This window comes from Bicyclus anynana, chromosome 16 (genome assembly GCF_947172395.1).
Source record: "Bicyclus anynana chromosome 16, ilBicAnyn1.1, whole genome shotgun sequence".
Taxonomy (NCBI): domain Eukaryota; kingdom Metazoa; phylum Arthropoda; class Insecta; order Lepidoptera; family Nymphalidae; genus Bicyclus; species Bicyclus anynana.
The window spans coordinates 79,042-95,445 of NC_069098.1; the positions used below are offsets into that span (position 1 = coordinate 79,042).

General features: G+C 43.6%; 1 protein-coding gene across 2 annotated transcripts; it reads right to left on the bottom strand.

Moving 5' to 3' along the window:
* Window positions 1-6,388: 6,388 nt before the first annotated feature.
* On the bottom strand, window positions 6,389-15,776 carry LOC128198865 (uncharacterized). Of its 2 annotated transcripts, XM_052886300.1 has the most exons (7): window positions 15,687-15,776; window positions 15,212-15,298; window positions 11,446-12,587; window positions 8,317-8,342; window positions 6,845-6,979; window positions 6,691-6,770; window positions 6,389-6,618 (listed from the first exon to the last, which is right to left on the bottom strand). In XM_052886300.1, the coding sequence occupies exons 1-7, from the start codon at window positions 15,759-15,761 to the stop codon at window positions 6,508-6,510; spliced, it is 1,656 nt and encodes a 551-aa protein (XP_052742260.1). In that variant the 5' UTR covers window positions 15,762-15,776; the 3' UTR covers window positions 6,389-6,507. The 2 variants fall into 2 exon arrangements, with proteins under 2 accessions (XP_052742260.1, XP_052742259.1); XM_052886299.1 differs by having other exon boundaries at window positions 6,389-6,770.
* Between the last annotated feature and the right edge of the window lie 628 nt (window positions 15,777-16,404).

Sequence of the window (16,404 nt, forward strand, 5' to 3'; positions counted from 1 at the left end):
ATCGAAAATGTTTTGTAGGTAGGGGAGTGACCGACCTCTCGCTTCGTTGTGTTTCCTTTCGCCCGAGTCCCAATGTGGCTCCTACCAGTGCCACCGCGCCCATACCTGCCCAGTGCTTCTGCCCAGTGGCGTAGCGTACCTTGCAGGGGCCTGTATCCAAATAAGTTGGGGCGGCAAATTAAGGGTAAAGATTTCTCACAAAAGAAACGAAAATGCTTGCTTAAAATAAATATTATGTCAGTGACTTGACCTACGTAGTAATGTTTCTAACTTTAGGGCACACAAAACATTATTTACACACATTTAAGCACACCAGGGAAAAAAGAGATTGTGGTATTCCTATATTTTATACTAATTTTTGCTTTCACACGTGAGAGGCCTCTGCAGCTACACCCCTGCTTCTCCCTTACGGCAGGTACCTTATACATAATCGTGTATTCTGTGCACTACTATTAGTATTCTGTGACATGCTACCTATATCTTTACCCTGCCACTTTTTTTTACTTAAAATTGAGGAAATCACATTATTTTAATCCGGTAATTCTTTTCTGCTCGACGATTGTGTATTACCTACCTAACTAGGTAGGTGCGTAGTTACAGTCGCGATGTCATTTGTTTCACAAGTTATCGCAACTCGTGCTCGCTGCAGCGCCACATACTCACTACGGTCGCCGGACGCGAGCGCTGCGCTCCGCCCGCAGGCGGCGCCTCGCAGGGCTCCGCGGGCGCCGCGCTCCGGGGGCGCTCAGCGGCGGCGCCGCGGCGGCGCCGGCGGCGGCCGGGCTCGCAGCGCGCCCATGGCACGCGCCTGAGCGACTTATTAGATTAGTGCGGTGCTGAAAGCGGTCGGCCGACGAGGTGCGGGTCTTCGCCGAGGAAACGCCTCGCGCGTGGCACCCGCGCGGTCGCACGCGGGCGAAGGTCGGCCGGCGGGGTCCGGCGGGGTCCGCGATCGATGCCCGCAGCGAGCGCACGGCACGGCTCGGCACGGGCGGCTCGTCGGCGCGGGCACGCAAGCGCCACTGGCGGCGGCGCCGCGCGGGCTCGGCGGCGGCCTCGTGCGGAGCCCGCCGGCGCCGCGCATGCGCCCCCGCGCGTCACCCGCAACACAACAACAACTCGACTGCCGACACGAGCACGTAGCCACAGTAGCAGTAGCGCCGCGGCCTGCCCGGCGGCGACGCGATTCCTTTGCATGTAGGTATCCTGTAAGCGTGCGTTGAAGTATGGCCTTTCATACAACGGATTTTGGACGCGTCGCCCCGTGTGCCGACGCCGGCCGCTCCTCGCCGGGCTCCTGCGACCGTCGACAGAGCGTTCCTCACTATGGACCTTTAGTGACGGCCCAGACTGCAGGGCTCAGTCCTTATAGAAGACGGGATACGGAGCTCAGCGCCACCACGCTGCTCCGATGTGGATCAGTGGGCTTAAGATGATAATGTTAAACTAACTCTTCAAAATCAAAAAATCAAAATCAAAAATCATTTATTTCAAGTAGGCTCAGTTTACAAGCACTTTTGACACGTCAGTTGACTATTTGTAAAGATTCTACCACCGGTTCGGAAGGCAGGTCCTGCTGAGAAGATACCGGCAAGAAACTCAACAGTTGCTCTTTTGAAAAAGTCATACAGTATTATAATTTACAATTGATAACAATTACTGTTTACATTTGTTATAGTTTTACTTCCTGTGTGAAGGTGGAAGCTGATCCAACGGCCTCCAAGCATTTTTATCATTAAGGAACTCATCAATGTTGTAGTACCCTCGACTAAGTAAATGTTTTTTAACACATTGCTTAAAGCTATGCATTGGCAGGTCCATCACAGTCTTGGGGATCTTATTATAGAAGAGTACACCCAAACCTACAAAAGATTTTTTTACTCTTTGGAGACGATATGCAGAAATAACTAACTTATGCCCGTGTCTAGTAAGACGTGGGTTTAGATCTCCTTTTCGTTGTACAAATTAATATTTTGTCTTACATATATTATACAGTTATATATATATTGACAGGCTACTGTTAGTATACCTATTTCTTTAAACTTTTGACGAAGGGACTCGCGTGATTTTAATTGATATATTGCTCGAATTGCTCTTTTTTGAAGTACAAATATAGATTGTATATCGGCAGCCTTGCCCCACAATAAAATACCGTAAGACATTACGCTGTGAAAGTACGCAAAATAAACAAGCCTAGCTGTATCGACATCAGTAAACTGTCTTATTTTTCTCACGGCAAATGCCGCTGAGCTAAGTTTACCAGACAGTTTTTCTATATGAGCACCCCACTGAAGTTTACAATCCAAGGTCACTCCCAGGAAAACTGTGGAACTCTCCATTTCTAGTGTTTCACCATCGATCATTATAGACTTATCTAGTTTTATAACATTTGGCAATGAAAACTCAATACATTTTGTTTTCTTAGCATTCAAAAGTAGATTATTTGCAGTGAACCAATGCGACACATGCGATATGGCACGGTTTACGTCGTCAGAGTTATCTTTATTTCTGTCGGACTTAAAAATTAAGGATGTATCATCAGCAAACAGTACAATCTCACATATGCCGCTGACATGGTATGGTAAATCGTTTATGTACACTAAAAATAGAAAAGGACCCAGAATTGAACCCTGTGGGACGCCCATTATGGTAGTGGAACCGTGCGACTTTATATCATTTATGCATACCTTCTGTGTTCTATCACTGAGATAAGAGGCAAAGAGGTCGAGTGCAACACTTTTGATGCCATAGTGGCTTAAATTGAGTAGAAGCGTGTTATGGTCAACACAATCGAACGCCTTGGACAGATCACAGAACACACCAATTGCATTCTTAGAACCTTCCCATGCTTCATAAATATGTTTTAAAAGTTTAGCCCCTGCATCAGTTGTATTGCGACCTTTTGTAAAACCATACTGTTCAGGATGAAGCAAGTTATTTAAATTAAAATGACATAAAAGTTGATTTAATATGATTTTTTCAAAGACCTTGCTAAGTGTTGGCAATATTGTAATCGGTCTATAATTATTAAGATCTGATTTGTCTCCTGATTTAAAAAGTGGTATCAATTTGTCATGCTTCATTAGGTTCGGAAAAATACCTAAGTCCACACATTCATTAAAAATAATAGCTAAGTGGGGAGCAATGATATCAATTATATTAGATATTACTTTCACTGACATGCCCCACAGATCTCCGGTTCTTTTTAATTTTAATAAATTGAAAGATCTTTTAATGTCTGATACAGTTATGTGGTGAAATTCAAAAAGAACGTTGCACTCTTTACTTCTTGTACGATATCTATCATATCAGATGCTAATTGACGGCCTCCGTGGCGCAGTGGTCTGCGCGGTGGATTTACAAGACGAAGGTCCTGGGTTCGATCCCCGGCTGGGGCGATTACTGAACCGATTTTCATGAAAATTAAATGGAACCAATCAAGAACTATATTAGGTATGTACTTTTTAACGGTTTCCATTCCACCACATCTCATCTCATCTCAGGTGATGTTTTGTTTGACCGCTCACGACGTCCACAACAGTTGCGAATACTGTCATAAATTATTACGATGCTTTACATCGTCAGTTATCACATAGCGCATGCTTATTGGAATACTAACTTAAGTCAAAAAAGATGATTTTTGGGAAATCGCAAAAGAAGATTTTGCTATGAGGACTTATCCTATTTATTGACGCATAAAAATGAAAGTAATTGATTAATCTGTCCAGAATGCTTGTATTTTGAAAATATGATTAATTAATTTTCTACAAAAAAATCTTGGCGCACATTTTTTTCTGTCCTTCAATAATAAAGAAACATTGTTTGCTACGCTTGCACTGTGTATCGTTTTCTGTTAAAAAGACTCCACTGTAAAGGTTTGAATTGTCTCTCATGTGCCTATTGAAAGAAAACAACAATGCACACAACGAAGTAAGTTGTACTTATAGGTATAACATTAGTAGTGAGTCAAGTATGGTTTGATAACGACGACGCATGGGTACAATGTACGTCATTGAATACACATATAGTTGGTAGGAGCCGAAACAGCCATGACGCAGTTAAGATGCCATTTCAAGACCTTTCATTTGATGTGTCACATAATGCAGTTTGAAAAAAAATCTTTGTATTTTTCATCTTGCCTCCAAACTGACGTAAAATCCGCAAATTTAAACTTTAACTCGCAAATTGCCGATAAAAATGCCGAAAAAAATAGGTATTTGTTTTTTTATTTTGTCACTCAAGAACGTATCCCATAGAATCCCATATAAAATACCATTCCATATTCACGGTTTCTGTACTCGCGACGACGCGACACATGCCGTGGTAGCTTGGTAGCGCCAACCGTGACAGTAGGTACTCCAATTTAACAAACTTAATATTCGAGTGGCACATCTATCTCAGTATATAATGAATTCTATGGAATAAACCCTCGCGATTCGCAAGGAAATCAAAACACAGGGTACTTCCCGTGAGTTGTACAAAACCTTATACGGAATAGTCGCCCAGGTTTAGGTATACAGAACCCTTGGTGCACGAGTCAGACTCGCACTTTCCGGTTTTTTTACGTAAATGCTCGTAGGACGTATATCAGTCGATGGAGTTCACTGGTGGACATAAGCTTCTTGTAAGGACTCGCAAACGCCATGGTATCGACTATCGAGTCTACATCCAGCAGCTCCCTGTGACCCCTTGATGTCGTCGGTGCTGCTAGTGGAGGGTGCACACCCAACAGACACTGAGCTTGCTGGCGCACGGTCTTTTTTTAAAAGATTTTTTATGATTCATGTAAGTAACGCGTTTAGATATCGATTTGGAACAAAGTATGTCTAAGGCAGTGAAAGCCGCCACCGAATCGGTTAAGCCGTTGCTGCAGGGCTAGCACGGGCAAGGGAGAAATTTATCCACGGGGAGAGGATAAAACGTTTATCCCCCACACTCGTTTTATCCACTCACCGCGCATGGGCACGTCGGTGGATATAATATCCCCGGTGGATAAACGGAGGGAAAGACTTGTCAACCCATTTGTATATATCTTATAAATTGGCATTAGGTATATTAATAGTCCGAAATAAACGTAAATTTGATAATATTTGGTTTTTTTGTGCATATTATTTATCTGTTTTCTGTTGGCATTGTTTTGTTTGGTGATTGTTTTTTGCGGTGGTTTGTAGTAGGTATCTATAGTATCTATCATACTAGCGGACCCGGTCAAGCTTCGTTTTGACATAAGTGCACTTGTTCTCTATCCCTACTCTACCCTTCTTTACCTCTACCCCTACCCTACCCCTGCCCTACCCCTACCCAACCCCTACCCTACCCCTACCCCGCCCCTCCCCCTCCCCCACCCCAACCCTACCCCACCCCTACCCTACCCCACCCCTATCCCAACCCTACCCCGCCCCTAAACCCCCCCCCTCCTCCACCCCTACACCAACCCTCCCCCCAGCCTCCCCCCACCCCCCTACCCCACCCCTACCTTACCCCTACCCTACCCCATATTGCGAAGCAATTGTTAAAGACCAAAACATGCGAGACATAATTGTTTTTTTAAGTAAAGTTTTATCCCCACATCAACTTCACAGGGATAAATTTATCGCGTTTAAATGTCAAAAGTCCCAAAGTATATCATTTTATCCACTCCATATGCCATAGTCGAGGAAAAGATCTCCACGCGTAATGTCAATCGGGGATTAATTTGTCTTTCCCTTGTGGCCATGCTATGACGGGTGGATTTATATCCTTAGTCAGTGGATATAATGGGTGGATAAAAATTTTATCCCTTGCCCATGCTAGCCCGGCTGATTGTAGATGCCTATCTAGTTTAGCGTGGCATAAAAAAACAAACAAACGGACAAAATTCTAAATACTACCCTACGCCTAACGTACCACTACCCCACACCCCACACCCCTACCCTACGCCTAGCGTACCACTACCCCACACCCCTACCCTACGCCTAGCGTACCACTACCCCACACCCCTACCCTACGCCTAGCGTACCACTACCCCACACCCCTACCCTACGCCTAGCGTACCACTACCCCACACCCCATACGTACCCAACACATTAAAATATGTGACAAACACATTTCGGCTGGTGGGAGGCTTCGGCCGGAGCTTACCACCCTACCGTCAAAGACGTACCGCCAAGGGATTTAGCGTTCCGGTACGATGCCGTGTAGAAACCGAAAGGGGTGTGGGTTTTCATCCTCCTCCTAACAAGTTAGCCCGCTTCCATCTTAGACGGCATCATCACTTACCATCAGGTGAGATTGTAGTCAAGGGCTAACTTGTAAAGAATAAAAAAAAAATCGTGCCAGCCGTTTACGCGTCATGCGATGACCACAGACCGAGGGTAATAGGGATTCATTTTTAAATAATAAAAGAGTATCACACCGATTTATATTTTTAATTATATTAAAACAGCCAGCAGGCGGGCAGCAGCAGTGAAGTAAGATGATTTACATGTCAAACGTTTATTGGTATTCCACAGTGACGGCGGCGGCGCGTCAGTCGCGCGCGGGGCGCAGCGGCGGGCGGCCGGGCGGGCGACGCGACAGTCGCGCGCGCTTGGCGACCAGCACGCGAGCGTAGCGCACGGCGCGCGGCGGCGATGCGCCCTGCAACACAGTCGTTGAAATGGTCGTTCGACGCGAACAGTCCCGCACGGTCTGAGCAAGTGAGCAGCTCACCCGCGGGTTGCCGCTCGTCACGGTGAGGTCGGGCGCGGGCGGGCTGCGCGCGCGGGGGGGCGCCGGCGCCGCGCTCGCGTCTGCGGACGAGAGCGAGTCATCAGTTAGTGCGCCGCGAGCGACGGAGCGCGGCGGTGCGCTGCGCGGTACGCACCGAGCGGCGGCTCGTCGTCCGCGAACACGATCGGCAGCTGCATGATGTCGGCGGCGGCCAGCGCGGGCTCGGCGCGCCGCGGCGCCGGCAGCGCCAGCGGGGAGCCGCCCGTGGCGCGGGAGATGCTGCGCCCCTCTGCCGAGTTACGAACGATGACAAGTTATTTACGGTTTTTTTATTCCTATCCTACTTCCTACTAATATTATAAACGCGAAAGCTTGTATGGATGTTTGGATGTTTGTTACTCTTTAACGCCGCTACTACTGATGCGATTTAGCTGAAATTTGGAATGGAAATAGATTTTACTTTTTATACCGATACCATGGTGGTTAGCAGGGAGGTGGTTTATAGTTGGTAGACGTCTGTTACAAACCCATTTTACGACAGGGCCGGATTAAAGAGGTCTAAAGGCTCTTAAGCTTAAAAAGTAAGGCTTTCATATGAACTTGCGAAAACCTTTAGTCCTCCTTAATCCGGCCCTATCGCAAAATCCATTCATAACAAACGTACACTAACTCTGTTAAACTGTTTACTACCCCCCTGCCAAATTTCAAGTTTGTAGCATAAAATTCAAGGACTATCATACAAACTTGTGAGAGCCTCTAGACTTCTTTAATCCGGCCCTATCGCAAAATCTATTATTAGCACATACCTACTAACTATGGACTACCTCCCTGCCAAATTTCATCTTACGTCAAGCGGTTTTCGAAATTTCGTGAGAATGACCTTTCGCATTTGTATATTAGGACGACTAGCCGACGACCGAACATTATTTTCCCCGTTTTGGCCATATTTTATGCGAACTTTGAATGCATGTAAAATCATAACTATTTGGTATTTTTTAATAAAACAAAAACTATATGCATAAAAGCTCTAATGCAACGAAGTTTCAAATGATTTTGCGTACCTAGTAACATTATCCATTACGTATTATAAGTCGTTATAAGTTGTAGGGGTTCGTTTACGCTGACGATGAATTTTGTAACTACAGTGTAGAGGAAGGCGTGCATACGATACGATAGTCACATTCCGGTCGTTTGTAACTAAACAATAAAGATATTTCCATACAAAAGTGTATCATTAATAGCAACCCCAGCAGAAGTACCAAAGTTGCTAAAGTGGTGACCCCGACGTGATCGCGACATTCCTAGTGAACACAGAACTTTTGGAAATTCAATAAATAAGGGAAGTGACTGGCTTGTGTGACAGCAAAATGACAAATCCATCTACTTCGGTAGCAGCGACTTCAGAATTGGCCGCCATCACTCTTTCGTCAAAAATACCGGATTTCTGGACCGACCAGCCCAGGGTATGGTTTATACGGACGCAATTGCAATCGCTGCTGGCGAACTGACCAACGCATTCGTTTGTTGTGATATTATACAGATTATTGTCAGAAGCGGGAGCGGGCGCAGAAGCGGGAGAGGAAGCAGAAGCGGGAGCGGACGCGGAAGCAAAAGCGTCGTACTCACCGACTATCTCTATGGCTCGGGTTCCCCTGAAAGCAAATATTATTTATGTCAATAAATGTGCAAAATTATCAGACCCGCACATCAACAATAGACTTTTTTAACGATCTTGAAAATTTTAATAAAAAAAAATTCAACCGACTTCCAACTCAAAAATTAACCTAAACTAAAAAGCAAGAAATAACTTCTTACCTATGTGCTACCTTCTGATCAGTTTGAAGGCGAATAGGTTAATTTTTGAGTTGGAAGTCGGTTGAATTTTTTTTATTAGAATTTTTATTTTTTATTTTTTAATTTTTAGTGTTAGCATACCTATTGAGTGTGAACAAAAAATAATTATCTAAAACGTTATTTTCTAAAGATAAGTAGCTAAGTCAATTTTAAAAATACTACCTTAACTCATATACAAAATTTCACTCCCCCTTTATCCACACGTAATATGAATATCCAGAAAAACGTGAAAGGTATCATAACTAATGAGAAATGGTCTTAACTTTCCTCCGTCTTTATCATCAGACCCCCTATGCAGTCACAATCCTTATGGGTGGAATGTTCTCATCAATATAAAATTAATCAAGTCCAAACACAAAGTAGCTACTGTGAACCGTCGAGGAGTTTCCTTAACTCTCCTTCATCTTCATCACCAGATCCCTATTACAGTCACAACCTATCAAGGAGGAAAGTTCTCATCAAATACAAAATTATCAAGTCAAAACACAAAGTAGCTACTGTGAACCGTCGAGGAGTTCCCTTAACTCTCCTTCATCTTCATCACCAGATCCCTATTACAGTCACAACCTATCAAGGAGGAAAGTTCTCATCAAATACAAAATTATCAAGTCAAAACACAAAGTAGCTACTGTGAACCGTCGAGGAGTTCCCTTAACTCTCCTTCATCTTCATCACCAGATCCCTATTACAGTCACAACCTATCAAGGAGGAAAGTTCTCATCAAATACAAAATTATCAAGTCAAAACACAAAGTAGCTACTGTGAACCGTCGAGGAGTTCCCTTAACTCTCCTTCATCTTCATCACCAGATCCCTATTACAGTCACAACCTATCAAGGAGGAAAGTTCTCATCAAATACAAAATTATCAAGTCAAAACACAAAGTAGCTACTGTGAACCGTCGAGGAGTTCCCTTAACTCTCCTTCATCTTCATCACCAGATCCCTATTACAGTCACAACCTATCAAGGAGGAAAGTTCTCATCAAATACAAAATTATCAAGTCAAAACACAAAGTAGCTACTGTGAACCGTCGAGGAGTTCCCTTAACTCTCCTTCATCTTCATCACCAGATCCCTATTACAGTCACAACCTATCAAGGAGGAAAGTTCTCATCAAATACAAAATTATCAAGTCAAAACACAAAGTAGCTACTGTGAACCGTCGAGGAGTTCCCTTAACTCTCCTTCATCTTCATCACCAGATCCCTATTACAGTCACAACCTATCAAGGAGGAAAGTTCTCATCAAATACAAAATTATCAAGTCAAAACACAAAGTAGCTACTGTGAACCGTCGAGGAGTTCCCTTAACTCTCCTTCATCTTCATCACCAGATCCCTATTACAGTCACAACCTATCAAGGAGGAAAGTTCTCATCAAATACAAAATTATCAAGTCAAAACACAATGTAGCTACTGTGAACCGTCGAGGAGTTCCCTTAACTGTCTTTCGTCTTCATCACCAGACCACTAATACAGTCACGACCCATCTAGGTGGAAAGTTCTTATCAATACAAATTAATCAAGCCCAAACAAAAGGTAATTGCTGTAAATCGTTGACGAGTTCCATCGTCTGTGTTTCGGCTCCATCATCAGACCAACTCCAGACCTGCATAAAATTGTAGTGGTTTAAAATACCTTATGGAAACACTAACAAACGTACTAGTCGTCTCTACAATTTTTGAAAGTTCCCCTCAATTTCTCCAGGATGCCATCATAAGATCCTGACAAGAAAAAAATGGGACCACCCTGGAATTAAACCCTTGAAAACAAAAAAAGAATTTTCAAAATGGGTCCATAAATGATGGAATTATCGCTGAAAAAAAAAACACATACATACAGCCGAACGTAGAACCTCCTCCTTTTTGGAAGTCGGTTAAAAAATAGTTCAATATCGTTCTACTAGATAGAATTTTTTTTTTCCATATTTATTTGAGACGTGATTTCATCAAAATCTCAGTTTATAAATATGTTTTTGACAATACGAGCCAAAACACTCGTCGGCCATGACAGTCGATATTTCAACTGTTTCATGACGTCACTAACAATATTACCTTACAAACGGAGCATTTGCAAAAATATTAGCTAACAGTTAGTTTGACGTTTACATCAAGCAATATTGCGACGTCACAATATGGACGACAGCGTTTTTGACGTTAAGATTTTTTTTTTAAAATTACATGATTTGTAAATTCGGTTTTATGGGGATTTTTAACTTTTATTATTAATATCGATATTGTTCGGACCCTGATATTATGAACTATGCGAAATTAATATTGTTTATATTATTAAATATTATTAAATTGAGTCAACTACCCTATTGCAAAAAATATAAACAGTTAAAGATTTATTAAAATAGGGGTTGGGTATATTAATGGAAATTACTCTAAAAGAAAATCCAAAACAATTTACTGAACAAGAGGAAATTTTGTTTTATTGTTTACAGCAGGGTTGCGGCTTGCACGTAGCGTAATGGTTTTTTTTTCTTGTATTTTAAAAAAAAATAAAAATAATATATAATCTTGACATTAAAAGAATAAATTTAGTAAAAAATTAAGTTTTCTAAGAATTAGACAACTGTTAATAAAAAAAAAATCTAATGTTTCGCTTTAATAAAAATGGACGTAGAAGCTGAAACAACTGTCCTAACAATGTGATTCTTCTCGGAGCTCTTTTTGTAAACATGCGTTTTAAGATAGTCTCAAAACATTAACTGATTTATATATTTTGTGAGTTATTAATTTTTAAAGTTAAGAAAAATCGCGAAATCAAGTTATTAAAAAAAAAAATTTTTGCCTGGTTTGTAATATTCCTGATTGTATCTTTATTAAACGCATGAACGAACTGACATCAATCATTTTCAAAAGAAAAAGTATAAATACACGACACGTGTCTCGACTCACCCCAGCGCGGCGCCGCCCGCCGGGTCCGTGACGTCACTCGCCCAGCGCGCGCACTCCTCCGCCACCGCCGCGTCCAGCGCCTGCTGCGGCAGCGCCAGCCGCGCGCGCAGCCGCGCCGGCAGCCGCAGCGCCTCGTCCGCGCCCGCCAGCACCAGCTCGCGCCGCGCGCCGCCCGCCGCGCCCGCCGCGCCGCCGCGCACCGCCAGCCGCGGCAGCGCGCCCTCCTCCGCCGGCGCGCCCTCCGCCGTGCGCGCGCTCGGCGCCAGCTGCAGCAGCGCGCGCACGCCGCCCTCCGCCGCCAGCCACGCCGCCAGCGCCGCGCCCGCGCCCGCGCCGCCCAGCACCACGGGCCGCGCGCCCGCCGCCGCCAGCACGCCGCTCAGCGCGGCGCGCGCCTCGGCCGCCCGCGCCGCGCACCAGCGGTCCGGCGCCGCGCGCGCCGCGCCCCCGCCGCCCGCCAGCCGCCGCGTGTGCAGCAGCGCGCCCAGCCGCCGCGCGAACCGCTCGTCCAGCGCGGCGCAGCCGCTCGGCGCCCACGCCAGCCACGGGCCCGGCGCGTCCGGCCCCAGCGCCGGCCCCACCGCGTCCAGCGGCTCGGGCGACGGCGCGCGCGCTGGCGGCAGGCGCGCGGCCAGGCGCGGCGCGGCGCGGCGCAGCTCGCCCAGCGCCTCGTCCAGCAGGCGGCGCAGCGCGCGCGGCAGCGCCGCCGGCAGCGCGCCCAGCAGCCAGCCGGCCGCGCCGCCCCAGCACGGGGCCAGCGCGCGCCGCAGTCGCCGCGCGGCCTGCCGGGCGCCCTCGCGCCGCGCGCGCCGGCCGAGCGAGCCCGCGCGCGCGGCGCGCTGCAGGCGCAGGTCGCGCAGCGCGTCGCCGACGGCGCGCACGAGGCGCGCGTGCTCGGCGCCGGGCGCGGCGGCGCACATCCGCTCCTCCCACTGCTCGTCGTCGTCGTCGTCGTCGTCGTCCTCGTCGTCGTCGTGCTCGGGCGGCGCGGGCGGGTCGGGCAGCGCGGGCGCGGGCGCGGGCGGCGCCAGCACGTCGAGGCAGGGCGCGGGCGCGGGCGGGGGCGGCGCCAGCAGCACGCGCTGCGCGGGGGGCGCGGCGCGCGCGCGCGCGTATGAATGCTCCCCCCACACGCCGCGCTCCTGCGGCCCGCGAAGTGTACACTAGCAGTATTGTGTTGCGCGGAGTATATAAGCTAATAAGGAATCGGCTTGTAGAACGAGTCACTCCTTTATAATAGTGTTAGCTTAAATTTACGAGACTTTTACCTAATAGATTGGTGATGCAAAAGAGAAAATATCAAACACCCCAAAGCCCACCTACCTTAGCAGTAAGAGCGCTTAAATTTAAAACAGCTATTTTTTATCTAGTTTTCATGTTAGAATTGTAAAATAATGTGTATTTGATAGAACAACTAAAGTGGTACGGTGTGCAGTGTTTTAGAATTATCATAAAAGGTTTGCATACAGTTAGTAGGACAATGTATAGCATTTTACTAAAGCAATGCTGTACATACATTTTACTAAAGCAATGCTGTACATACATTTTACTAAAGCAATGCTGTACATACATTTTACTAAAGCAATGCTGTACATACATTTTACTAAAGCAATGCTGTACATACATTTTACTAAAGCAATGCTGTACATACATTTTACTAAAGCAATGCTGTACATACATTTTACTAAAGCAATGCTGTACATACATTTTACTAAAGCAATGCTGTACATACATTTTACTAAAGCAATGCTGTACATACATTTTACTAAAGCAATGCTGTACATACATTTTACTAAAGCAATGCTGTACATACATTTTACTAAAGCAATGCTGTACATACATAGGAATACTAATAGTAAAAATATTAAAGACATGAATTTTTTCAGGTTTGTAATGTTCAAAAATATTATTAGATAGTTTTAAAATACTTATCACTTTAATAAATAAGTATATTATTAGAAAATATCAATAATAATTATAATTTACGTTTGTGGAAATAGTAAAATAATTGTCTTTTTGATATACTCACAATTGTAAAACTACATAATTGTGTAGTGTTTCATTAATTGCTTATATACATATTACATAGCGAACGCCTGCAACTTTGTCTGCATAAACTTAATTTTTTCACAAATCTTATAAGAAACATGAGTTTTTTGGGATAAACCTCCTATCCTATATTTTACTTTATAACTTTTTATCTTCCAGTGAAAGTTCCGTTACAATCTGTCCAGCCATTCCAGAGATTAGCCTGTATTTTTTCAAAGAAAAAGCTCAATTGTGTTTTAGAATCATGGAAATAGTAAGCACATCAGAAAACACAGTTGTTTTGAAATCACAGACAGGCACTCCAATTTTATTTATACGTAAAATTAAAGTGCCTGTCTATACTACTCTTCTTACTAATTACCTACTTACTAAGAAAAATATTTAATTCTACAATATCCAAGACTTCTTTTATTTCAGAATCCCACAAAATAAAGTTGTTCGTCCGAAATGGCTCAAACTTATCCAGAGAAGAATCCAGTCAAACTGGATTCCCAAGATGTATACAACAGTATGCTGCTAACATATTAAAACAAAATGTTTTTCTTACAACACCACACAAAGAGCAAAGCTGCATTCTGGTTCTGTGCCTACATTATTAATGCTGGTATGTTTATTCAAAAATTATACTTCCTCAACCTCAAGCCTGCTTTATATCAGGAAATACAAGGATTTTTAACTATCAGTTATAGTGACTATACTGTAGCCGAAACCAATGAGTACCCGATGTAAACAAACCATAAATCATGATGAATATGGTTGACACATATTCAATTATAAAATTATCGTGTTTTTAACACCATTTCACATTTAAACAATAAAGTTTTACTTCGACTCTATAGTCTATAATATAACTTAACCGTCAATGATGTAAAACATAGCAAATTATGCTTAAAACAAAAGTTATAATCCGTTTTAATAATATTAAATATTTGACAGCCCTACAAGTTATTTCAAATCACAGGTTCTAAACATTTGGATTATTTTTAATCAATCGACTAATTAAAAAAACCCCTAAAAAGAAAAAGAAGATAAAACGATACAACACCCTTGACATTGCTGCTTTTTGTATTTAGCCGTATTATATTGGTCCTTACTAAATTAAAAAGTTTTATTGAACGCTGGTGTCGTGGAACGAAACGTAGCTATACACCTACCCTATATATATATCTTCTTAACAGTGAACAAATTTTTCAAATCGGTTCAGTAGTTTCGGAGCCTATGCATTACATACAAACAATCAAATCTTAATATTATAAATATTAGTATAGATGTATACAAATATATAATTAAAAACCCTCACATTATTTTTTTAATTTCAAGTATTTTTAAGTAATTTCCAGTAGGTACTTACATACATAATGTAATAATATTTTAACAGAGACCAATAGGTAGTCAACACCTGCCCGTCATTGGTTGCTAAGCAACGGTTTGTTAGTAAAAGGTATTCGCTAGATTTGGCTATAGTATAGAGCCATTAAGTCGCCGTGATTAACTTAATTACAATAAATTTACACAAAATACGAAATTTCAATCTAGGAGTAAGAAATTGGTATGAATCCACGATCATCATGGATCCAGCACCTTGTGATTCAAAACCACATAGGCTAAGCAATGGACTGACAATTCAGTCACTCAACATGATTTATGTTTTGTCATACTTTTGTTATAAAATAAATGCAGGTGAAGTATGTATCTGTGTGTGCGCGCGAACACTCACATCCTCGCCGCTGAGCGCGCGCACGTGCGCCACCAGCCGCTCGTGCAGCGCCGCCGCCTCCGCCGCCTCCGCCGCCGCCGCCCGCCTCTGTAACACGCGACATGTCGCAGTTTTCAGCTCACCACTTCACGAGCCGACGTTACTCATGTTCAGTGCGGGGTCGAGGGAGCGACTGCGCGAAGACACGGCACGAGTCGCGACCCAGCAGAACCGAGAACACTCAACGTAAACACCTGGACAGAGGTGTGCGATGCGAACTGACCTCGCGTGCGGCATCCGACACGTCTGTAGCCATAACCATTTGCACTTTGCACAGTTCACGGGTTCATTCGTATTCTTATACTACTATCTTTTATAAAAAATGGTATTTGTTCAATTTGTTGTGCATTTCACGGACGTCACGACGGATTTAAAAATTAATAACTAGTGGTATAATATTTTATGCATAAATAACATAAAAGATTTATTAGCGTACCAAGATAACAAGGTATCTACAAAAAAAACAATACAAAAATGTGATGTGACAAAAATTGTCAAATGTCAAGCACATTGTACAGATCAATAATACACTGTAATCTTTGGTACAGATTACTAGATACCACCACAGACCACAAATGAAGGATACCACTAGATCATAGATATATAACTACCAGATGTAGCCCTAAAGTGACTTTGGATTCTAGAGCGTGACAGGCTTATGTCACTCGGCTTTTATTAAAAAGGGACACAAGATTTTTTTTGTCACTTTCAGCATGGTCGATTTTTTTGTTTGGCAAACGTCGAGTGTTTGATTGGTTGACAAACACAAAACGTATCCAAGCAGTTATTTAATTTTTAGTAAATTGATTATGTGGTACAACATTGCGTTTACGATATTAATTTATAAGTTATTGTGCTACGGTGGAGTGTTGTATTTTAGGCTGCAAAAGCCGCAGTGAGCGGAAAATCGAAGGAATTACATTTCATTAGTAAGAAACCATAAACTTCATTGAATGATAATATCTCAGAATACAGAAAAACACCAGAAGCCACGTTTAGATGTCATTATATAGCGCGCAGTGTGTCCAAAAATTGTAGCAACATCCCGCACTCTTCGCACTTCCCACCCGGATAATGTTGCTAGTACATGACGATTTTTCCCTATTTTGTGGTAAAAGTTTATAATGTTAGAAGGAAAACAATAAGTGTATAGT

What these genes read in the sequence shown, in the direction of transcription:
- LOC128198865 (XM_052886299.1), bottom strand. Translation starts at nt 15,761, where the DNA reads ATGTGCTTGACATTTGACAATTTTTGTCACATCACATTTTTGTATTGT. An exon ending in GCGGGCGGCGCCGCGCTGGG is followed by an intron (nt 8,343 to 11,445) that starts GTGAGTCGAGAC and finishes ATTTGCTTTCAG; the next exon opens with GGGAACCCGAGCCATAGAGA. An exon ending in CCGAGCCATAGAGATAGTCG is followed by an intron (nt 6,980 to 8,316) that starts GTGAGTACGACG and finishes GTAACTCGGCAG; the next exon opens with AGGGGCGCAGCATCTCCCGC.